Consider the following 24,829-nt stretch of genomic DNA (forward strand, 5'->3'; position numbering starts at 1 on the left):
AAAGGCAGTATCACCAATTTAAGAATAGAAGAGCAACACGCTTTAATTCTACTTGTTTGTGGCTTCATTGAATTTTGAAGATAAAGTTATTATTTATTCTTTCGTTTGCTCATGGGAGAAACTCCAATTATTTTCAAAAAGCGTTTTTAACATGCCTGTAAGCCAAGCAAGTTTTATTTGTATTCTTCATATTTTTATCGGTTCTTATTCTAACATATAAGAGTTGACATTCAAATTACAGATGCAAAGATAATTAGCAATAGCAGTCATACGATTTATTAATAATAATGATGAAGCTGCTTAATAAAAGCTACATGATCAGTAATTAATTAATTCCTTAATTAAGAAGAACATGTTTGTTTAGCAGCTGCATCCATTTGGTCCCTTTGAATTCCAGCATTACACATATTAGCAAATCCACGAATGTGTTTTTTACCATAGCTAGTCAATGATCCACAATGCGACTCAAATATCTTCACCTGTACATCAACGTCATAATATTAATTTATTTTTTTATATTGTCAATGTATATATGATCGTTGTTATTATAACATATAGACGTGTAGCATATACTTACAAAGGATTTAAGACAATCCCAATCATCAACAAGGGGTTGTCTAACAATGTTGAGCACTTTTTGACCATTCTCAACTCCAAATAAAATTTGTCCAATATGTTTTACACTCTTGTCTACATGTTCTCTTTCTGATATAACTTCACTTAGTTTCCTATAAGCTTCATTTTTTCTTCTAGACCCTTCCGGAGCATTCTGAAACTGTGAAATTAATTGTATAGTTAAACATTGTTTTACGTAGTTACATACAAAATATAAAGTGATGTAAGATTAATTAATCACCTTGGATATGAGATACAAGAGTTGAACATCGCGTTGATTGACATGTCTTGAGTTTGAGGCGTTGTTATTATTGGCAGACCAAGTATGTTTTGGGGAATTAGAACCCATATATATGGAGAGTGCATCCTTATTTATATGTAAATCACCATATTGCATCATATGGGAACCATGTGTACCATTATTCAACACTCTTTTATGAATCTGATCGATTTTTTTTTAAAAAAAATCAATGAAAAATTAGGAATTACATTTATAACATTTCGAATGAAAAAACTAACAACTACGTACTCCTCAACTATATGATGGCAAAATAAAATTACCCGTAGATATTGCTTTTCCAAAGTTTCAACTTGTAGATCATGCAAATCACTGGTTTGTACAAAGTATAGTTTAGTTTAATTTAACATATAGTATATCACTTTTTTTTTTTTTTAATTCAATCAAATTAATAAATTATTAATGTAACAAACATATACACATACCTATTCTCGAGCCAAGAAACACTGAACAAATCTCCCAAGCAATTATCCTTGAAGTCTTTTGGTGGACACTCACCATAGCAAGATGTATCACCGGTGAAATAACAATACGTAGCCCAACCATCTTCATCGGGTTTTGATGAAGTCGTTGCGTAAATATTTAAACCTTCATCAAGAAGGTCGGCAAACATGCTTCCAGAATCGCACGCTTCCAAGTAAAATACCTAATTAATTAATAACATATATATGTTCATTATTCAATTTCGACATATATAATTGATTCAAAGCAAAAATTACTTACCATTTTTTTATAAGTCCTAGAAGCATGTTTTTTTTTCAACACCTCGTTGAGGTCTATGGCATAGACCGGTGGATCTTCAGGCATACCTAAACATGAAAAAATTGGATTAAAAAATTTGGTGAAAAATAATTTATGTTATAGTTTAGGTAGAGTAAGAAATTAATTTTTACCAACTAGCCCAGGTGCACCATGATCAGTATAGTAAATGAAAATATAATCATTTGGACCACTGTTTACAACTTTTCCACTGCCTCCAGTCAAAGCACTTTTGTTTCCCAAGATAACACTATAAAAGTTTTGAGCATTACAATCTTTTCCTGTGTAATCCTACAAGTATTATACATACATTAATTTCGAGGCGCAATTAGAAGTTTAAAAACGAGTTTAATTGAATTCATTAAATTTTACTCAAATAATATATGTTATTGACAGTCGAAGTTGTCGTTATAAAGTTCAAAACACATGAGTATGTACCTTGGGTACTCCTTTGTACACATCATGACCATGTGGGTTATTTATGATAACTCCAGGTCTAGGATTTTCGGGATTATTGGCAATGTCATCATACATGAATACAATAATGTGTTCATCTTTTAGGCCTCCTTTCTTCAGCAGTTGATAAGCGTGACATAAATTAGCCTGAAATTATTAGCTCAAAATAAAAAAATTAATCGATGTTAGAAACAATTCTTTTACTATAATTAATTTAAATTAAGTTAAATAATCTTTCTCTTTTCATTACATTATTGTTATCAACTTATTCAACCTCAAATTTCTTTCAATTTTAAGATAAATTCGATTCCGCAGGAAGAAAGTGATTTTCAGTACTGATTCATATGAAGTTAGCACACGTACGTGTAGTATCACATTAATATTAAATACATGTATATATTACCTGGTGTCTGTAATTATACCATTCCTTTGATCCAGCTACTAACACAGCCCATTTAGTTCCAATTGAATCCTCATAATCTTCATCAAATCTCTCTATCACATTACGACCCTCAGTTAGTACCACAAAAAGTGCAATTAGGAATGATGCAACATTAATTTTTACAAACATTTTGAACTTTTAGAAAAGTAATTGTATATTTTGCTCCTTTAATTTTGATTAGTGGTGAGTTAATCCATTGGCTATTACACAAATTAAATTTATAGAGTTTCCTAATTGTCTTTTTCTATGGGTGTGGTTATGCATTCAATTATGTCACGTTGTTAAATATTTCTACATTTGTTTTCTCTATACTAATGTATGTACTCCTTCCGTCTCATATTTGATAAATACTTTTTATTTTGTCCTTTATTCATATAAATTAATTAATTAGCCTTTTAAAAAAAAATAGAATCTTCAAAATTTGTTTTAACTTCCAAAGATAGTAAGATGTTCATCTAATATGAGATAGTGGTGATAATATGCCATCTCTGTCTCATACTAGTTCATCATTATATTGAATATACTTGTCTCATATTATATCACCTTAATAAATCAAGAAAACATTAATTTATTTATTTCTATATTATCCATGCAATTTTTTTTTAAAGTATTCATATTTATTGTAAAATTTCCAAGAAGTTCTTTAAGAGATAAATTAGGAAAATCATCATTTTATTAATTTATTAAGCACATTATAAAATGAACTAATTAATATGGGAAAATTAAGTAGAAGTATTACCTTGTGGGAGTAATTAAAGTCTAATAATAAACGTTCATCAAATATATAGCGAAGAGAGTTGTTAGAATTTGACTACTTATTTGAACAAAGAAACAACATTTTTTAAAAATGGACAAATAATGTATTACCTTACTCCATTTGTTAATCCTTAAATTCAGTGTAATTAGTTAGAGGATAATGGAGTAGTATTTGGAGTACACTTCTCAAATAAAATTTATGTGATAAGACTGTTTTTAAGACCTAATTATATAGTACATAATACTAAAAAGTCCAATTATTAATCCTTAAATTAAGTGTAATTAGTTAAAGAATAATGGAGTAATGACTAATGGAGTGTGGAGTGAAGCTATACACTTCTCAATTACTGTTTTTAAGACTGTTAATGATTCAAAAAATTTTGAAAAATGATTTAAGGGAATAAGCAAACAGGTAAAATAGAAAGAAAAAAAAATATTTATATGGTAAATTGAACAAGTAAAAGTGAAATACGATAATACTTTATTATTTTTTGTCTAAAAATAATTGAATAATTCTATTAATTTATTTTTTTTAAAATAGTTGATGAGTAATTGAGATGCATATACAACAAATGCCTATTTTGCTTTAAATCATACAATTGTTAATTCTATTTTAAATGTTTTTATAATTTTGTGAAATGTTTGATTAGATTTTAACTTTTTTTTTTGGAGCACCCAATCATCAAAAGTTGTTTTTTTATTTACGATCTAAAATTTGAACTTTTGGCTGTGTTGGCATCGTGTGCAATGTAACTATTCATACTAATTTATATAAAGGTACCACTGAAAATTGTTACAAAGGACAAGAATACACAGAGAAAGAGATGAAATTTTCTCTATACAAAAAATACACTTAAATTTGAAAGTACAACACCCTTTTAATATCAAAAAGTATTTTATAGTGTTTTCTTGCATAAAAAACATGAATTTACCACATCATGTCATTTTTCATAAGAGGATTTGTGTTTCCTAGTTAACCTTTCACAGCAGTTGAGAGCTAACTCCATTCGAAATCTTGGGCAATTTCCATATGATTGCTCACAAGGATAGCCAATAAACCCTAAACAGATTGATCATACCGAACCCTTAACTCACTTCATCGACAGCAAAAACCAGACCATTTAAAATGTCCCTTCCCTGATCTTTTTGTTTTTTTTTCTTCAAAAGAGTGCACTGATTAGCACTAGCATTGCTCTATCCACCAGTTACAAGAGTTGGCATTCAAATTACAGATGCATAGGTTTAAGAACAGACCGTTGCCTCTTCAAGTTATCAATTTTCTCTTTAGCCTTGACCAACAGTATTTTGGTGTCTTCAATCTTACCTGCTGAAGACATAGTGTGGTTAGCCTCCACAGATAATTCACGTCTTTTCTCTAGAATTTCAGCCTTCCTCTTCCTAAGGAACATAAGCATAGTTTCCATTTCTTTCTCTTCAGCCTCTTCTTGATCATACTTTAACTTCAATTCCATGTCAGTGTTCCTCAAGTCATCTAAAGTTTTCCTGTGCTTCTCAAGATCAATGAAGAAGTCTTGGCAACTAGACTCGGCTTGGCTTGCGTCCCTCAGGTCTTGAACCATTGATGGGAATATATGTTTGATCTTTACCAACAGCTTGGTTTGTTCGTCAGTGAATGACGAGAGATTCTCGTTCAATAGGCTAATTGCTTCCTTCAATACCTTTTCATTAGCTGGGTCCGCCAACATCTTCAATGGTCCTCCAACAAAATGTTTTACTGTTTCCTTTGCAGACTCCAGATTAGAATTTGGTGTACCTGATAGTGAACAAAAATGATCCTTCGGGATAGACTTTAGGAATGATTCTACTTTGTGGAAAGTTGAGTTCACATCTTGAATTATAGTTGGAGTTCGATTCAGATTAGGTACAGATGTGCTTTCCTCGGGTCGATCCTGCTTCATGCATAGGAAAAGAAGGAAGATAAATCCAGGATAACATATTAAAGAAATTGTCAGGATGATTTACTACCTTTTCCAAAGAAAGAAAATGACTGCAAAAAGTATTTCGACAATCAGCTTGAGGGGTAGTAACATTTTCAATATCAGAAGATATTTTCCTTTGACCTGGTACCATGTCCTCTAGTGGTCCCGCAGTATCTGAAGATGCTGGTGGAATTGCTTGTAGCATGGCCTGAAAATAGAAGACAGATTGTTACATCGAAAGATAAATCCAGGAAAAACATATTAAAGATGCTCACAGGATAATTTACTACCTTTTCCACAGAACAAAGGCTTGAAACAGGACTTCGACAATCAGCTTGAAGGGTTCTAACCAGCTCATTTTCAATATCAGAAGATATTTGGCCTGGAGAACTGTTCTCTAGTGGTCCCACAATGTCTGAGGATGCATGCAGGGTTTCTTGTAGCATGGCCTGAAAAGAGAAGACAGAGATTGCTACATATGAAAGATAAATACAGTCAACCCCGATCCAAAATCAGGATTTGTTCTTTTGGTTATCAAAAGAAGTTGTCAAGATAACTGCACTACCTTTCTGGCATTAAAAAGCCGACTTAAACCAGGACCTCGAATATCAACTTGAGGGGTTCTAACCAGCTCATTATCACTAGCATAAGATATTTTCATTCCCAGTGGCATGTTCTCTAACTGTCCCAAAATGTCCAAGGATGTGGGCAGTGTTGCTTGTGGCATGGCCTGAAAACAGAAGATATAGATTGTTATGCATCTAAAGATAAATCCAGGAAAACCATACTAAGGAAGCTGGAATGATGGCTTTAATACCTTTTCTGCAGAAAAAAGATGATTTGAAACAGGACTCCCGCAATCAGTTTGTGCGGTTCTAGCCAGCTCATCTTCGATAGCAGAAGATTTCCTTCTGGCTTGTGGCATGGCCTAAACACAAAAGGTATAGATTGTTATACATCTAAAGATAAATCCAGGAAAACCATACTAAGGATGCTCACAGGATGACTTTAATACCTTTTCTGCAGAAAGAAGATGACCTAAAACAGGACTCCCACAATCAGTTTCCGCGGTTCTAACCAGCTCATTTTCGCTAGCAGAAGATTTTCTTCTGGCATGTGCAATGTCTTCTGACTGTCTCACAATATCCAAAGATCTTTGCTGAGTTGCTTGTGGCATGGCCTGAAAACAGAAGATATAGATTGTTCTACATCTAAAAAATAATACAGGAACACCATACTAAGGGAGTTATCAGTATGACTTCAATACATTTTTTGCAGAAAGAAGATAACTCGAAAAAGGTTTTCCACAACCAGTTTGCGCGGTTCTAACCAGCCATTTTTTTATAGTAGAAGATTTTATTCTGGCTCGTGGCATTGCCTGAAAACAGAAGATATATATTGTTATACACCTAAAGACAAATCCAGGAAAACCCATACTAAGGAAGCTGACAGGATGACTTTAATACCTTTTCTGCAGAAAGAAGATGACTCAAAACAGGTTTCCCACAATCAGTTTGCGTGGTTCTAACCAGCTCATTTTCGATAGCAGAAGTTTTTGTTCTGGCTTGTGGCATGGCCTGAAAACAGAAGATATAGATTGTTATACACCTAAAGATAAATCCTGGAAAACCATACCAAGGAAGCTGACAGGTTGACTTGAATACCTTTTCTGCAGAAAGAAGATGACTTGAAACAGGACTAAGGCAATCAGTTTGAGAAGTTCTAACCAGCTCATTTTGGATAGCAGAAGATTTCCTTCTGGCTTGTGGCATGGCCTGAAAACAGAAGATATAGATTGTTATGCATCTAAAGATAAATCCAGGAAAACTATACTAAGGAAGCTGACAGGATGGCTTTAATACCTTTTCTGCAGAAAGAAGATGATCTGAAACAGGACTCCTGCAATCAGGTTGCGTGGTTCTAACCAGCTCATTTTCGATAGCAGAAGATTTTCTTCTGGCCTGTGACATGGCCTGAAAACAAAGGTGATAGATTGTTGTACATCTAAAGATGTATTCAGAAAAACCATACAAGGAAGCTGACAGGATGATTTTAATACCTTTTCTGCAGAAAGAAGATGACTTGAAACAAGACTCCCACAATCAGTTTCCACAGTTCTAACCAGCTCATTTTTGGTAGCAGAAGATTTCCTTCTGATTTGTGGCATGGCCTGAAAACAGAAGATATAGATTGTTATACATCTAGGGTGTGTTTGGTATGAAGGAAAATGTTTTTCATGGAAAATGTTTTCCTAGAAAATGTTTTCCTGGAAAAGAAGTAGCTTTTGGACTTATTTTCTCATGTTTGGTTGGTGAGTAGAAAATATTTTCCGGAAAACACTAGTGATTCGAAAAGGAAAAAAAAAGAAACAAAATAAAAACTCTACTCTGACGCCATGTAAAATATAGAGAGAATGGAGCAAGTTCCAATATTGTATTAATCCAAAAGGAGTGTTATTTGTAGGTGTACAAATAATCTATCTAAGGAAAACAAAATATGAAATCCATAAATCTATCAGTGGTTGTGCTGTGTATTCTACATGAAAATGTGTCTGTACATTCTATAACAAAGAGCATAAAGTACGATGTCCAATCCAAAATGAAGAAATCCAAGGATTTTATTAATTGGATTCGTGCTGAAGACGGAAATCATTTATCCCTCAAATTGTATGGAAAATTATTAAAACGACGAAGTGCTCACTTCTAACAACACTGATCATGCTTACGACAGAACTCATTTATCACTCAAATTGTATGGCATAGCATTAAACATTACTCGACTATTGAAAGCCACTTGATCTTTTTTTTTCATGGAAGGTATTGTCTTTTCATGGTAAGAAACAATGCAAACTCTTATTTGAACAAAGTGGAAGTGTGATATTTGTGGTATAATAGGAAAAACACTAATACCTTAACCGAAGGATAGCAGCCTGCTTCTATGGCTATCCCGCTTTAGAAGAACCTTGACTATAGCTAACCTTAAAAGCTCAAATAAGAATAAGGTTGGGTGGACAGTGAAAGGCTGATTTAGTAGACTGAAAAGAGAGACATTGTTGTTGCCAGGGAAAGGAACTTGTCTGGTTTGCATTATACTCATTTTCCCTACGAGATTCAAAGATGTCCCCAAACAATTGAAACTCATTAAAAGAAAGACCTCAAGCGTAAATAATGAAACATCCTTTGTGTTTCAATTATAGCCTTACAGACAGATCCATGTCACACTTAGCTACATATGTCCAGAATAATTGAAGAGCCTATAAATAATACTCCCTCTTTCCTGAGAATAATGGCGAGGTCCAGAGTAATAGAGTCAAACATCTAATTATAGGTGTGACCTCGGAAATTAATTGACAGATTCCTCAAAACTTTTAAAATAGAATTTATGTACTTGAAACTATATAAAAAGTAGTCCAATTCAAAAATCTTTTACATTTGAAGATAGTTAGACATTTTAGACTGTTTTGACTCCCCAAAATAATAATGGTGATAGGGAGTAATCTATTTAATGAAGATTGAATCTGTGCAAAGAGGAATTCTGGCAAGAACACGGTCATAAAAAACAGAAGCATATAAACAACTCTGAGAAACATGAAACAAGAGAAGTACCATTAATTTGTCTTCTTTAGCGACATGATCTTGGGGAAGTTTGCGGAATTCCTCAGTCAAACGAATACATTCACCAACATTTTCAGGTGAAACGAAGCAAAGCGCAACATTTATGCACGACTGTGGAAGTAAGAAAAAATTTAGAATAATAAAACAAACAAGACCAACACTATTACTGTTTTATCAAAAAAGATCAATAGAATAGAATTTTTTAGTTGTGACCTTACTTTACATCTTCTGATCATTAGATATCTCCAAGGTCTAACCTACACCAACTTTTATCGAATCTACAGTTACTTCTACATCTCTAGCCACAATGCCAACACTTCTAACATCATCATCGTCTGCCTCCAGCTCAGGCCCAGAAGATTCACATCATCTGCCAAACCCTACACCTAGTGCAGACTTGTCACCTCTAATCAACTAATTGCACTACAAAAACGTATATAATCCACTCGTAATACTAATTTTCATAATACCTATTTAAGTTATCATCTGCCATCACTGCATAAGGCCTTTGTATCATCTTTTTCCTTTGTTTTCATCTGTAAATTCACTTTTGAAGCACTCTCATACAAGATGGTGATAAACTATTGTTATTTGTAGTTTTGATGATTTGACAAACTTAGGGACCTCATAAAGGTACCGGGTTTTCTACTTGAGTATTGCAGGCGTCTTCTTTGAAGTATTGCAGATGAAACAAACCCAGAGACCTAGTAGAGGTACCAGGCCCTCATGATGATGAGCCAGTCAACTGCCAGCTGGAGACGTACAGAAAGTAGGTGCACACTTCCCGATGGCGTCAGAAAAGTGTGACCTTTCCAACCAATGGCAAAGAAGTTTAGGAAAGTGACTTGCCCATATAAAAGACACTTTCCTGAACATTTGTGTTTTAGTTTTTGCAACTTGATAAAAACTTTTCAAGAACTCTTGCAAAGGCTCTACAAAGTAAAGGCAGAATTATTCCAAGAACAACAACAATATCTTGAGCTTTTCGTCTAGTTGTTTAGGAATACATTCTCTTGTTCTTAAACTGTAAACCATTCCTGAATCTATAAAGGATTTGGTGTGTTGTGTTAAAAGTCTAGGTTGTCCAGGTGGGATAGCTTAGTGGGTAGATTGTTTTCTACTTAGGCTTGTTAAGCAATAGAGGACTATTGCTTAACGATAAGATTGATAACTCTTTCTTACGTTTGGTGTAATCGTGTTTTACTTTTGCTTTTGAAGATTAGTGAAAACGATTGAAAATCCTGTGAGACAGGTCGTGGTTTTACTCCCTTAAGCAAGGAGGTTTCCACGTAAAATCATTGTGTTGATTTTACTGCATTTAACTTTCTGGTATTCTTCTGAAGTGTAGTAAGGGACCTGGTCCATTACTTGTTAAGTGAAGGCACATATTCTATCAAGTGGTATCAGAGCAGGCACTACCTATTTGGTTAACACCAAGGAAGTGATTTTGTTCTAAGAATGGCAGCTCCACTTAACCTCGAAGAAGGTCAGTCATCACACAGACCTCCTCGTTTCAATGGACATTTCTACAGTTGGTGGAAAGTTAGAATGCACGACTATCTCATGGCTGAAGATAGCGAGTTATGGGATATTATACTAGATGGACCCTTTGTTCCAATGATGGAAGTAAAGGATGGAGAAAAGACCATTGCTGTTCCAATGCCCAGGCAGAAATATGATGATGCTGACAGGAAAAAGATTGAAAAGGGTTTCAAAGCTAAAACTCTTCTGGTCTGTGGGATAGGACCTGAAGAGTACAACAGAGTGTCAGCCTGTGAGTCTGCTAAAGAAATTTGGGATTGCTTGTTGACTGCACATGAAGGAACTGAACAAGTCAAAGAATCCAAGATTGACATGCTCACCTCACGATATGAGAACTTCAAAATGAAGGAAGGAGAAACTATACATGACATGTTCACCAAGTTGTCTTCTATTACAAATGAGCTGCGAAGTTTGGGTGAACCTATAAGCATGACCAAACAAGTCAGGAAAGTGCTTTGAATTCTTCCAAAGTCTTGGGAGAGCAAAGTTGATGTCATTACTGAAGCTAAAGACTTGAAGGTGCTGACCATGGATGCCTTGATTGACAATCTTAAAACACATGAGATGAATCGAAACTATGATTTGTCAAAAAAGGAAATCAAGAAGGACAAATCATTGATGTTGAAGTATAAATCAGATGAAGATTTAAGTGATGACGATGATATGGCATATCTCATCAGTAGATTTCAAAAGATTGTGAGAAAAAACAAAATGTATAAAAGAGGAACAAATGGGACTCGAAATGCTGCTCAAGGAGATACTTGCTACAAGTGTGGAAAATCTGGACACTTCATCAGAGAGTGTCCTTTGCTCAAGACTGAAAACAAGGAACATCAAAAACACAGGGGTGACAAAGAAAACAGAAGGGACCTGGTACTTGGAAACAAAGATCGTAAAGTTGTTGCTGATATGGTTGTCAAAAGGGCTCTTGCTGCATGGGGGGATTCTTCAAGTGATTCAGAAGATCTTGATGAGCCAAAAGATGTGTCTATGGTTGCTGTGCATGAGGAGGAAACTGTCTTCAATGAAATGTTTGCTCTCATGGCACACACAGAAAATGAAGAAGAGGACAATCAAGTAACTCTTCTTGACATGAAAATTGACTTGGATAAATATTCTTTTAAGAAATTAAGAACCTTGGCAAAAGTCATGCAAGATTCTGTGATAGATTTAACATCTGAAAGAGATGCCATGAATGCTGAACTTGAAATTTTAACTGAAAACAAAGTTCAATTTGAAGAGACAATGGCAAGAATGGTGTCTCTAGAGTTAAATAATTTTGAACTTAAGCATCAGTTGTGTCAGTTTACTGAAGAAGCTAAAAGCTGAATGGAAAGCCAAACAGTTTGCAAGCTGAAATTCAAGAAAAATTAAAAAATCCGAGACAAATCTCAGATTGTCACTTGAAAAGAATAACAAATTAGAACAGGATGTTGTGAAACTTAAGGAGGAACTTGAAAAATCTCTTAAGTGGACCAAATCCTCAAAACTGCTGTCAAATGTGACAAATCAGAGTAATTTCAATAAGAAAGGACTAGGAAGTCTGAACATAAATCCTCCTTATAATCCTCACAGTAAGTATGTGTTTGTGTCTGACAATCTGTTGTGTCTGCATTGTGGTAAGAATGGACATTTGAAGAATGAGTGTGTTAGCTGGAAAAACTCATGTGAAAGATACTCTAATTATGCTGAAAGACAGAATGTACCAAATGAGAAACCTGGTCCTAAAGAACCTGTCTCAACTCACAGATTTTCAAAGAAAAAATTTGTTCCTGCTCCTAGGTCCTTTGTTAGAAAGATTCAAAGTCTACCATATTGGGCCAAGTACAATCTGATCACTCCTTTGTCTGCCTACTGGGAACTCAAGCTGAAATGGGTTCCTAAGCTTAACAAGTGATTTTTGGTGTAGGTGAGTGAGAGGGGCAGCAGTCAATGTTGGTATATGGATAGTGGCTGCTCTAAACATATGACTGGTGATGTAAAGAACTTCCTCTCACTCAAGACCCTCCAAGGTGGAGGTGTCTCATTTGGTGATGGCAAGAAGGGGTACATTTTGGGAGTTGGCAAAGTAGGAAGATCTCTTGAAGATTCAATTGACAATGTTTACCATGTGGATGGGTTGAAGTACAGGTTGCTAAGTGTGTCACAAATCTGTGACAAAGGAAATGAGGTCAAATTTACTTCTGAAAAATGCACTGTGGTGAGTTTAACTACAAACAAGGTAATTTTCACTGCACATATAAGTAAAAATATGTATGTGGCAAACTTGGAAATCTCTCATGGAGATGACTTAACATGTCTCAGTGCTCAAAATGAAAATGCTGATCTCTGGCATCGTAGGCTGGGACATGTGAGTTCATCTTTATTGAATAAGTTGATTTCAAAGGACCTGGTCCGAGGGTTGCCCAAAATGAAGTTTGCTGAAAATAAAATATGTGAAGCTTGTGTTAAAGGAAAGCAAATCAGATCATCATTCAAGCCCAAGAATCAAGTTACATCATCAAGAACCTTAGAGCTGCTTCACATGGACCTTTGTGGACCCTTGAAGGTTCAAAGCAGAAATGGAAAGAAGTACATCTTGGTGATTGTTGATGACTATTCAAGATACACCTGGACGAGATTTTTGAGATCAAAGGCAGAGACAGCTAATGAACTGGTAGTGTTCTTCAAAATGATTCAAACCAAATTGAATCAAGTTGTTTGCAGCATTAGATCTGATCATGGGACAGAGTTTGAAAACTCAACATTGGATAGATTCTGTATGGAAAATGGTACAAGCCACAACTTCTCTGCTCCAAGAACTCCTCAACAAAATGGAGTGGTGGAGAGAAAGAACAGAACCTTGGTGAACATTGCCAGAACTATGATTATTGAATCAAATCTTCCTCAAAGTTTCTGGGCTGAAGCTGTTAACACAGCATGTCATGTTACCAACAGGTGTCTAATAAGAGTTGTGTTGAACAAGACTCCATACGAACTGCTCAACAAGAGGAAGCCAATGCTGAACTATCTTAGAGCTTTTAGATGCAGATGTTTTGTGCTGAATAATGGGAAGGATGATCTGGGAAAATTTGATCCTAGAAGTGATGAAGGAGTATTTGTTGGATATTCTTCATCCAGCAAAGCCTACAGAATATTCGACAGACGAACTCAATGCATTGAAGAAAGCATTCATGTTGTTTTTGATGAAAATGGAAGCTTGAAGAATGATGGATCAAATGATGATGATGATGTGCTCAAAATGCTAAAATCCAAGAAGATTGAAGGTGCTGAAACTGATGCAGATCAACAACTCAAAAATGATTGTGATGATCAGAATCACAGTCTACCTGAAGAGGATGCTGAGGTTGAACAGGATGATAGGTTACCTGGTACTACTCAAAACTCCAGCCAGAGTACATCAGACTCCCCAGATTATGACGTCACTCCTGATGAAGAAGATCATGATGATCTGCCAAATCAGTCTGCTGCAAGGTCAGGATGGAAGCATAGTTCATCACACCCTCTTGATAATCTCATTTCTCCCTTGAATTCTAGAATTCAAACTAGATCAAAAACAAGAAATCTAGTTGCATTCTCAGCATTCATATCATCCATTGAGCCTAAGAATGTTAAAGAAGCATTAGGTGATGCAGACTGGGTCAATTCTATGCAAGAAGAACTTCATCAGTTTGAAAGAAGTAAGGTATGGTACCTGGTTCCTCGACCTGAAGGCAGAACAATAATAGGAACCAGGTGGGTATTCAGAAACAAACTTGATGAAAATGGAGCTATTACTAGAAATAAATCCAGGCTGGTGGTGCAAGGATACAATCAAGAAGAAGGAATTGACTATGATGAGACTTTTGCACCTGTTGCCAGAATGGAAGTTATTAGAATCTTAATAGCTTTTGCTGCCTTTATGGGATTCAAACTGTATCAAATGGATGTGAAGAGTGCATTTCTGAACGGAGATCTCAAAGAGAAGGTATATGTCAAGCAACCTCCTGGTTTTGAAGATGCAGAGATACCAAATCATGTGTTCAGATTGAATAAGGCACTATATGGTCTAAAACAAGCTCCAAGAGCATGGTATGAAAGGTTGTCAAAGTTTCTGCTGAAGAATGATTTCAAAAGAGGCAAGATAGACAATACTTTGTTCTTATTAAAAAGAGAACAAGAATTGCTTATCATTCAAGTTTATGTGGATGACATAACTTTTGGAGCTACTTCAGAACACCTCTGTGAAGAATTCTCATCACTGATGGGAAGGGAGTTTGAAATGAGCATGATGGGTGAGTTGACATTCTTCCTGGGGCTGCAAATCAAGCAATCATCAAATGGAATTTCAATATGCCAGGAGAAGTACATCAAAGAGCTGCTGAAGAAATTCAATATGTTTGATTCCAAACCTATTGACACTCTTATGGGAACAAATTCCAAGATGATAGTAGAAGAATCTGATCCCCTTGTGAATCAGACAATGTACAGAGGAATCATTGGCTCCTTGCTATATCTGACTGCTAGCAGGCCTGATATTGTTTACAGTGTTGGAATGTGTGACAGGTTTCAAGCATGTCCTCGTGATTCACATCTGAAGGCTGCAAAACGCATTCTCAAATACTTGAAGAAAACAGGGGACCTGGTTCTCTTTTATCCTGCAGGTGATACTTTTGATCTGGTTGGTTTTGCAGATGCTGATTTTCAGGTTATCAAGTTGACAGGAAGAGCACCTCTGGAATGACTCATTTCCTTGGATCATCACTTGTCTCTTGGGGCACTAGGAAGCAGAACTCTGTGGCTCTCTCAACTGCTGAAGCTGAATACGTAGCTGTTGCAGCTTGTTGTTCTCAATTGTTGTGGATCCGACAACACTAGTGCTGTGAGTATGGGAAAGAACCCAGTTCATCGTAAGAGAACAAAGCACATTGATGTCAAACATCATTTTTTGAGAGATCATGTTGAGAAGGGAAATATTGTACTCACATACTGTCCAACGGAGGAACAGATTGCAGACATCTTTACCAAGGCTCTCAGTAAGGATCAATTTGAGAGAAATCGATTAAAATTGGGGATGTTGATCTCCAAGTGATGCTTTTAGCTTCTAACAGTAGAACTCCCTTGATGGTTAGATTTGCAGTGCAGGTATCCCTTGTGTGAACCTTAAATATTTGAACAAGATTACTTTTTGTATCTTTTGTAGGTATACTCTCAATAGGGACCTGCTCAGCAAAAGAAGAGGCTAGAACAATTAAGGAATGAAGTTAAACTCTATCATGGTACCTGATACCTGTCCAGGTTAGCATTTTTACATTAATTTTAAACTAAAAAGTTTGACCGTTGAAAAAGCCATGTGTCAGTCATCGATTACTCTGACCGATCAGTCCAATCATTTCTCCCTCAAACGACGCATCTAATCAAGGACCTGACACCTTTTCACGTCTTTTAAAAAGGGGTCTTTTCTTCTTGAAACTCTCATCCGTCTCTTAACTTTATCTCTCTCATTTATCACAAAATCCTCTCACATTCAAAGGCAAATCTGTCTTCATCTTCTTTTTGTTACGACCCCTTCCAATATCACAAATATGTCTTCTTCTTCGTCCTCTTCTAAGCAAATGCTGGATGCACTTAGTGAAATTGAGCCCCTTGCATTCTATTCTCCAACAACTGCTCAAGCCAGACTTCCTCCCCCACCCAGTCCTCCTCAAAATACTCCGGATAACCCTTTCTTCTCCATCGACCTAAACACTGCTGCAGTACCTGGTCCATGTGAAGACATGTTACCTGACAACATGTTTGAGGGAGATCTACCAAAACACAGGGCTTCCGAGTTTAATATCCTGGCAGCGAGTGAGGAACTCGTGATTGAGAGCCTGGCAATGATGAGAGAAGAGGGCAGAGCAGAACATACTGATGCCCTGGAAGGAGAAGAGGTAAGACCTTCTCAACCCATTTTTGATAAAACCCCCGATTTGGGGCGGTATTTTTCTTCCTTTTAATTTGAATCTGCAAATGAGGAAGTACCATTAAAATGGAAGGTTGAGAGTCAAAAAGGGAAAGAAAAGGTCGTGGAGGAGACTCCTAAGAGACGACCTAATACAAGGTCTGCTGCACAAAAATTGATGGTAGATGCCTTGAAGGCAAGCGCACGCTCTGCTGCTGTAGTCAGAAGTGCACGAAACCTTCAAGGTATCAAATTTTAAGATACCTAAAGAAAAATTAGTTGAGTTGTCTGGAGAAGAGGTTGAAAAGAAAAATAACAAGAAGAAGTCAGAAAAGAAAAGGGAAAGGGTTACAAAGAAGGTTGAAAAGTTACAGTCAAAAGGGAAGAAATCTGAAAGGAAGAGGAAGCGGACACAGGAACCTGGTCCTCAAGCCAGGAAAGTTGAGAATGTCAACTTGCAGGAAGTAGTTGACAGTCTGAGGAAACAAGCAGTTCTCGCTGGAAGAGTGTTTGATATGGGGATTATTACTCTTCCGGACATGGACTCTCTGCATGACATGGTAGAGATCCAGTCTTGGCTGCACCTGTTCAACAAGAAATCCCCCATCCTCCATGAAGAAGAGGTTCGTGAATTCTATTACAATGTTCAATTTCTGGAAAATGGGAGTCTCCTCACACGTGTGAACAATGTTGCTATTTCTTTGAATGAAAAGGTGTTGGGCAAAATCCTCAGAGTGCCTACAGAGGGGACCCAGTCCGTTCAAGCAAAAACTTGCTCTTCAGAATTTGCATCTCTGATTTCTAAGACTCCCACAACCAAGGTTGCTGGGATCTATAAGAAAATTATGAAGAGTGACTATCAGCTGGTCTTCGAGTTTGTCAACAAAGTGATTCTCCCTCGTACTGAAAAGAGAACACTTGCTACTGCTGCTGATTTGTACGTCATGGAAATGCTGTGCAGCTTTGAGGCTCTGTGCCTTCCTAGTCTCATGATTGAACACATTCACAAAACAGTTATTGAGAGGAAAGGAGTACATGGAATGGGGTATGGATACTTTCTCACTAAAGTATTCAAGCACTTTCAGATTCCTCTTGGTGTTGGAAAGGTGGGGACAGTTAAACAAACTACAAACTATCTCTGAGCATACCTTGTTTGAATGTGAATGTATTGAAGGCAGAGGCTTACCAAAAAGCAAGATGGCTCAACTTCTTGAGGACCTGGATCAGCTTAAACATGAGACTGAAGAACTCACTGTGCGGTTGAGTAGTAAAGAGGCTGAAATTGCTTTACTCAAAGCAGAGCTGCTTACTGCACAAAGTGAGGGACCTGGTTCTTCAGTTGTACAAGCACTGGAGAAAGAGAACAATGAGTTGAAGGCGACGATAACTGCCCTGCAAGAAAAGGCCATCAAGGATAATGATGCTGCCAATGCACGACTCACACTTGTTATCCAGTCCCTATCCAAATCTCCCCCCTCTTCCTAAACTGTCAATCAATCCTTCCCTGTGTCTCTTTTGTTGTGTGGCTAATCATCGTGTTAATGGATTTTAGTTTGTTTTTAATGTATTTATGTTATAATGGCATGTTGGTTACTTTATTCCTTTGTTGTTCTTCCTATGGTCTTTTGTGAATGCTTTTCCTCTACTGTTTGATTGTTGTTTGCTCTGATCTTGTTCATTATTTATGTTGACTCAATGGTTTACTGCATATCTTTTTTATGATGCCAAAAGGGGAAGTAAACTGTAAGTAGCTAAATAAGGGGAAACATACATTAAGGGGAACATACATTAAGGGGGAATATTCAGAAAAAGGGGAATATACAGAAAGGGGGAATACAAAGTCAGGGGGAACGATTCTGGTGAAGATTTCAGATCATATCATTGTTTGTCATCATCAAAAAGGGGGAAAATGTTATTTGTAGTTTTGATGATTTGACAAACTTAGGGACCTCATAAAGGTACCGAGTTTTCTACTTGAGTATTGCAGGTGTCTTCTTTGAAGTATTGCAGATGAAACAAACCCAGAGACCTAGTAGAGGTACCAGGCCCTCATGATGATGAATCAGTCAACTGCCAGCTGGAGACGTACAAAAAGTAGGTGCACACTTCCTGATAGCGTCAGAAAAGTGTGACCATTCCAACCAATGGCAAAGAAGTTTAGGAAAGTGACTTGCCCATATAAAAGGCACTTTCCTAAACATTTGTGTTTTAGTTTTTGCAACTTGATAAAAACTTTTCAAGAACTCTTGCAAAGGCTCTACAAAGTAAAGGCAGAATTATTCCAAGAACAACAACAATATCTTGAGCTTTTCGTCTAGTTGTTTAGGAATACATTCTCTCGTTCTTAAACTGTAAACCATTCCTGAATCTATAAAGGATTTGGTGTGTTGTGTTAAAAGTCTAGGTTGTCCAGGTGGGATAGCTTAGTGGGTAGATTGTTTTCTACTTAGGCTTGTTAAGCAATAGAGAACTATTGCTTAACGATAAGATTGATAACTCTTTCTTACGTTTGGTATAATCGTTTTTTACTTTTGCTTTTGAAGATTAGTGAAAACGATTGAAAATCCTGTGAGACAAGTCGTGGTTTTACTCCCTTAAGCAAGGAGGTTTCCACGTAAAATCATTGTGTTGATTTTACTGCATTTAATTTTCTGGTATTTTTCTGGAGTGTAGTAAGGGACCTGGTCCATTACTTGTTAAGTGAAGATACATAATTCTATCAACTATAATTGATGAGATGTTTGTTTTACAATCAAGTGGTGTACTTGAAAGCTTGTCCCTCTTCCTTTGATTAACATTGTTGTCGTCATTAGATAATGCAATCAAAGTTCGTCCAAACGACCAAGTTGATCGACCGAAGGCTCACCTTGTTGCCAAGGTATATACTTATATATTTGGGATTAATAACAGTGATACTTTCTCTCCTCTGGCATAAATACCATTTGTTTGTCTTTTTCTATCCATGGGTGATGTTTGACATTGGTCTCTTATCAGTTGGACATTCAATGGTTACCTAGAGGATGAAGTTTATATGAAGCAACCACCTAATTTTGTAGTTATGAATGGGGGAGTCAAGTAGGCATCAGTCATTTTATGGTCAAAAACAGTCTCCCTAAGCGTGGTTGGTAAGTTCACACAGTAATCTAGGAGTTCGGCATGACTCGTGGTGAAACACGACACTTTGTGTTTTATCAATATTTTGCTCCAAAGGTGTATTTATTTGGTAATTTTTATTGATGATATTGTTAGCAAGGGCGATGATCAGGATGGTATAACATGTAACACCTCAAACCGCAAAATGAAGAAAATCCTAATATTTAGAAAAATTGACAGTACCAGCGAAAGCACCCATGGACCGTAGGTAGAACCACGCCTGTAGGTGGGGTTCAGTCGTTAAGGTCAAAATTTTGATGGTCTCTGATCCCATTCACGGTCGACCAGTATGGGTCGTGGTTGGACCTACGGACCGTAGCCAATTGGAGAAAAATGGTTGTTAGGTCAACCTCAAACGGTCATATCTTTTAGCACAAAATGAATTAGGTGGCGCATGACCTATCAAATGAAAGATAATTGAATCCTCTTTCCAACGTCACCGAGTTTGCTAAAATTCAAGCTCGGAGTAAAAAGTTGTGCTTGTTTTAGTGAAGCCGTGTCGAGCAGAGCATGAACAACGAGTCCTAACGATGAACGGTAGTTCAAACGACGGCCCGTCAGTCATGTAGTAGATACAGTTTTCATTCAGGGTCGTTTTGGTCTTTTCCCCTATAGGTTGAGCACTTAAACTACTTCTTTTGATGCCTAAACTACATTGTTTTACTCAGCTTAGGCCTAATAACTTAGTCAGACATACCAGAACCCTCATTCCCCAAAAATCATCCAATCTTGGAGCAAAAAGAAAAGGAGAAGTCAACCAAACCTCCCAAGAACAAGCATCAGTGTTCTTCAAAGTTCAACACCCAAATCCAAAGGGTTTCCCCGTAGATTTCGTCAACAGGTATGTGGGATTTCACTAGTGAGTTCCTTTCCTCCGCTAGGTCCCTAGAATTCAATTAGTTCCTTGATTCTACATGTTTTGTTTAGACCTAGGGTTTCTAAACCCTCGGTACTTGTTGTGATTTAACCGTTATAGTATCCTAAATCGAATTAGCTTGTTTCTTGGAAAGTTTGCTTAGTTCCTTGCATGAAACTCAAACCCTAGTTTGTATAAATTCTCTTAGTTCATGAAATATACTTGTTAGGTCAGATAAACAAATAATCATGCTCCAGATTTCAAATGTTACATTATTAGTATATAAATATGACATTCAGATTTAATGTCAGTATTTTGAGTTGTTCAATATTTCAGTTACATTTAAGTCATATACACGTTTAGTTGGGAGTAGACTTAGCACTGAGTTGGACTAGGGTCCCTTGTACCCTCATAGTCCCAGAACTATGTGCCACAGGAATATAAGTCCCCTCTTCTGGGCATCAAATTTAGTGATCACACCAGTCATGCCTTTATACCCCTGGCAAGGTATATTAGGTTCTCTCAAAAGGGCGTATTCATTTAGCTAATGTGGTTTATGTTGGTCAATAGTAGCTCCCAAAGTCAAACTTCTAGTGCATATGTCGATTTATGTCAACTTTTTATGGGAGTGGAATATCTTTGTAACAAGTTGGGCATGATTAATATCTTTTTTTGAAAATAGTAATGTTGTATTCCACACCATTAAGGATATGTTGGTGACCTTCAAAAATTCGTACATAGAGGGGCTAACTACAAAGATCCTAACATATCTACTAGTTGGGCATGATTAATATCTATTCTCCAACTTGAGGAGGAGTGTTACTGAATGCACATAGACATATTATCATATTGTATTCATAGCACAATCATAGATAGAAGATATTTAGGGATTTTCTTATTTTGTTTCCTTAGGGCTCGTTTGGCCATGCGATATTGTATCATGATATGGTATCATAATATGGAATCATGAGATGAAATTGAAGTTTTATTTGGAAATGCGGTATGGAATTTTGATGTTGTATATTTTCTCAAACATAAAAAACCCACAAGTTCTCAAACTATTAAAATAGCTCCTATTGTTTATTCAATATTATCAAATAAAAAAAAACATAAATCGTATAATAAATTAGTATAAAGTTTTTTTGTTCTCCACTTAAGTAATTGTTTCATCAATATATTTGAGTAAAAGTGAAACACCTTTCATGGGTTCTTCAAGATTTTATTACTCAACAATCATGAAGTGTGAGTTAAAGTGATTATATGTTGGTGTGAATAATAAATTTTATGTCGGTGAGAATAACAAAATTTAAAAAGTAATGATGTGATTATAAATTTTATAACATGTGAAATAAATGGTTAGTAGATATAAATGTAAGGTTGTTTTTAACAAAATATAGACTTGTGGATCACTTATTGTATTAAAATAACTCAAAATATGATATGGTATTTCCATATCATGATTTTTGGAGAATATGGTAACACAACTCATGATACCAAATCATGAGATGGAACCAACGTAAAATTGCATGTCCAAACGCTGATTCTACCTTATGTATCACATGGCTAAATGCCTACTTAGATAGATTTGCTTTTAATTTTGTGTCATTAGATAGACTTGCTTGTACACATAAATAACCCTCATTCTTGGAATGATATGAAGAGTAAGATTGTTCCATTATCTCTATATTCTACAAAGCACATTGACACTTGTCCCTTCATTCGAGAGAAGAATTGAGCCATGATACATCGCCACAAGTTTTGTCAATTCAAAAGATCAACTTGCGGATATTTTCATAAAAATAACTTCAAGGATCCAGAATTGACTATAGTTGTGGCATACTAGGAGCATATGACTTGTACACTCCAGCTTGAGGAAAGTTTTAATTATGGCATAATTGGATAGTGAGATATGAGAATATTTAGACATGGTAAGATAAGATAGGGTAGATATGAGAATATTTGGAGTAATATCTTATTAGTTTCTTTCCTTATTTACACTGTGTAATAATTATTTAATCCCATCAACTTGAAGGAATAATCAATCAATTCAATTCTCAATATCTTTTCTTCTTCGTCTATTTTCTCATGGTACTAGAGCAGGCAGAGGTCATGAGATCGAATCTCACCACCACCATATCAAAAAGAATTTTCATATGCTTGGCCCATGAAAAAAATCAAGCCAGCATATGAGGGGGCGTGTAGAGAATATAATTCAATAATAAAAGAATGTTCATCTAACAACTTAAGCTTTTAGATGAGATGGTCACACACTTCAAGAGAGCACAATTCAAAACACCTACCACCAGTTTTAAACTACCCTTGGATGTTCACTTAACAACATAAGATATGCATAACTAAATATGTGGAATAAAGTGGAAAGGTGACTAGGAAGAAAAATTAGTAGTTATTCTATGAGAAAGTTTTAAATTATAGTTTACTAATTAGCACTTTACTTTATTCATTATCTTCAATAAAGCAACTTATTGATAATATCCAAGTTCCCTGATCAGAAGTCAAAGATCTATTAGTCATCATTTATGTTAGTACATTTCGAAAAAGAAAGTGTCCAGTTTACTGCTTACCCATCCCGTCTGTCTAAAAAACCAATATCAGATATTTTCAGAACTAAGATAGTGTATCTTTATTCTTCCAACTTCTCAGCCATTAGCATTGTTGCTTCTACAACAATAGTCAAACTAAGACCCAGAAAATGAAACATAGGGAGTATCAACAAACACTGTCCAACTTTAAATCAGCCTTACTTTGGATAATTTTCAATCGCATATAAACAATGCTACAGTAATCTAGATCCACTTACAACTTAACCTTAGAATAAGCTGCTTTATTTAAAAATTGCACTTTGAAGGCACCGGCTCTTTAAGTTATTAGTCACTTTGGCTGCAGAATGTCATATAGTTAAATGATAAAGATAAAATAGCAAAACATTTTGTTATCCTAAAACTTACCCAAAATATATTGGTACATAAAAAATTTATCCTTCACAACCATCACGGATTGGATAAGCCTTTTCTTTTGACAAGGCAAAAAATGATAAAAATATTAATTAATATAGCTTCAACTATTAGAATTTTTTTCGATAGGTTAAATTAAGTTGCCATAGCTTCGACTATTATCTTAAAGTTAATTGAGGTCCTAAGTTAATATAAAAGGAAGAATCTAAAAAAATTAAAAAGGGGAGAGAGAGACACCTTCAAATTTCTAACTTGATAAGGGCAGCCTGCAGGAATGAAAACTGCATCCCCTAATTTTTTAACAAAGGTCCATGGTTCAATTCCTGCGAAATAGAAAATAATTCAAATAAAATGTAAGAAGAAAAAAGAGAGAGTTCCACATCGAAATAGGAACATTTCAAGCTGTGAGATTCATACATGGAAAACTCACCACATTCTTCCTTAAGCTTATTTTTGTGATCCTTAGTCAAGTAAAATGTTTGATCATGTATAGGGTGAATAACCTACAATGAAAAACAAAATGGAGTTGGTAGTTGGTATATACAGAAAACAGTATTTTAAATAACAAGACAGAAAAACAAAGAATGAAATGTCTCACAGTTATCATTCTTGTATTAAATTATGAAGATATGAATAAGAAAAAAGGTAAATTCTTTAAACATTAGAAGAAATAGAGTGATGTTTATTTTCTTCATAAGTTCAACTTTACGTCTCTAGCAAAAACATCTCCATGGTAAATTTGATAATATACAAACAACAAGCTTCATCATGCGTATGGATTTCAAGATCAAGCAATGTTTTCTTAAATTTCTTGTTTCATCGTTTACAATTTCAGAAGATCATGTTTCGAAACATTCCCTCCTCCGTACTTGAATAATGAGTTTAAAGGCAAATTTGGGAGATCTAAAAAATATTTTAATGTCTAGGTAGGAAATATGTCAGATGTTGAAATTTCTTACTCAAGATTTTAAATTGGCACGAAGTGTAACATTATAGGTCCTGCTCTTAGGCAAAAGTTGAGGAACTGGTGACTTGGGTCACAGGTTTGAGCCTTGCGCCATGTGAACTAAGCTTGGTATTTAAGTGAAAAAGGGTATAAGTGCAGGCACAATATCCCCGAGTTTCAAAGGTTGCAGTAAGTCTTATGGGCTGACCCCATATGGATTTCTCTGTCGTTTAAAAACACCTTGTTAATGAAAGAAACATTCTACAACCAATTATTCTTAACCCCCAAGCCAAAGCCACGAAGAAACAATAGGACTCAATACTCATCCCAAAAGTATGAATGCTAAGCAAATTTCGTTCATACCTTTGGTATACGACAACAATTAATATGCCTGAATTCCTTGAAGTGCTTCCTAAGATATTCCTCCAACTTAGGAATATCTTGCCTTCTAAAGATGTCCCACAATGCACCTCCATCTATATCATCTGTGAGAAAACAAGAGTTTGAGAGAGAATTCAACTTTATTATTCCCACAAGCTATTGGTGTTTTAAATATA

General features: G+C 35.7%; 2 protein-coding genes across 15 annotated transcripts in view; both read right to left on the reverse strand.

Moving 5' to 3' along the window:
* Nucleotides 1-250: 250 nt before the first annotated feature.
* VPE1 (vacuolar processing enzyme VPE1) lies at nucleotides 251-2,760 on the reverse strand. Its single transcript, NM_001321024.1, is given in 9 exon segments — nucleotides 251-479; nucleotides 578-775; nucleotides 857-1,057; nucleotides 1,177-1,225; nucleotides 1,339-1,559; nucleotides 1,637-1,722; nucleotides 1,807-1,963; nucleotides 2,111-2,275; nucleotides 2,532-2,760. Coding segments are annotated over 9 exon segments (1,383 nt in total). The 5' UTR covers nucleotides 2,700-2,760; the 3' UTR covers nucleotides 251-341.
* A 1,304-nt stretch (nucleotides 2,761-4,064) lies between these two features.
* Nucleotides 4,065-24,829, reverse strand: part of LOC101244102 (lysine-specific demethylase JMJ25-like) — a 40,166-nt gene continuing 19,401 nt past the window's right edge. For 10 of the 14 annotated variants that reach the window (XM_069288087.1, XM_069288096.1, XM_069288098.1 and 7 more), the window contains 15 exons: nucleotides 24,636-24,757; nucleotides 23,757-23,829; nucleotides 23,564-23,649; nucleotides 8,872-8,991; nucleotides 7,326-7,436; nucleotides 7,129-7,239; nucleotides 6,931-7,041; nucleotides 6,733-6,843; nucleotides 6,534-6,644; nucleotides 6,282-6,446; nucleotides 6,084-6,194; nucleotides 5,832-5,996; nucleotides 5,557-5,715; nucleotides 5,313-5,474; nucleotides 4,065-5,239 (listed from right to left, as the gene is read on the reverse strand). In XM_069288087.1, the coding sequence (XP_069144188.1) occupies nucleotides 4,553-5,239; nucleotides 5,313-5,474; nucleotides 5,557-5,715; nucleotides 5,832-5,996; nucleotides 6,084-6,194; nucleotides 6,282-6,446; nucleotides 6,534-6,644; nucleotides 6,733-6,843; nucleotides 6,931-7,041; nucleotides 7,129-7,239; nucleotides 7,326-7,436; nucleotides 8,872-8,991; nucleotides 23,564-23,649; nucleotides 23,757-23,829; nucleotides 24,636-24,757 (2,405 nt within the window). In that variant the 3' untranslated portion in view covers nucleotides 4,065-4,552. The remainder of the gene's footprint in view (nucleotides 5,240-5,312; nucleotides 5,475-5,556; nucleotides 5,716-5,831; nucleotides 5,997-6,083; nucleotides 6,195-6,281; nucleotides 6,447-6,533; nucleotides 6,645-6,732; nucleotides 6,844-6,930; nucleotides 7,042-7,128; nucleotides 7,240-7,325; nucleotides 7,437-8,871; nucleotides 8,992-23,563; nucleotides 23,650-23,756; nucleotides 23,830-24,635; nucleotides 24,758-24,829) is intronic. The other 4 variants (XM_069288090.1, XM_069288089.1, XM_069288088.1 and 1 more) reach the window with 4 other exon arrangements.

Source organism: Solanum lycopersicum, chromosome 8 (assembly GCF_036512215.1).
Source record: "Solanum lycopersicum chromosome 8, SLM_r2.1".
Lineage (NCBI taxonomy): Eukaryota > Viridiplantae > Streptophyta > Magnoliopsida > Solanales > Solanaceae > Solanum > Solanum lycopersicum.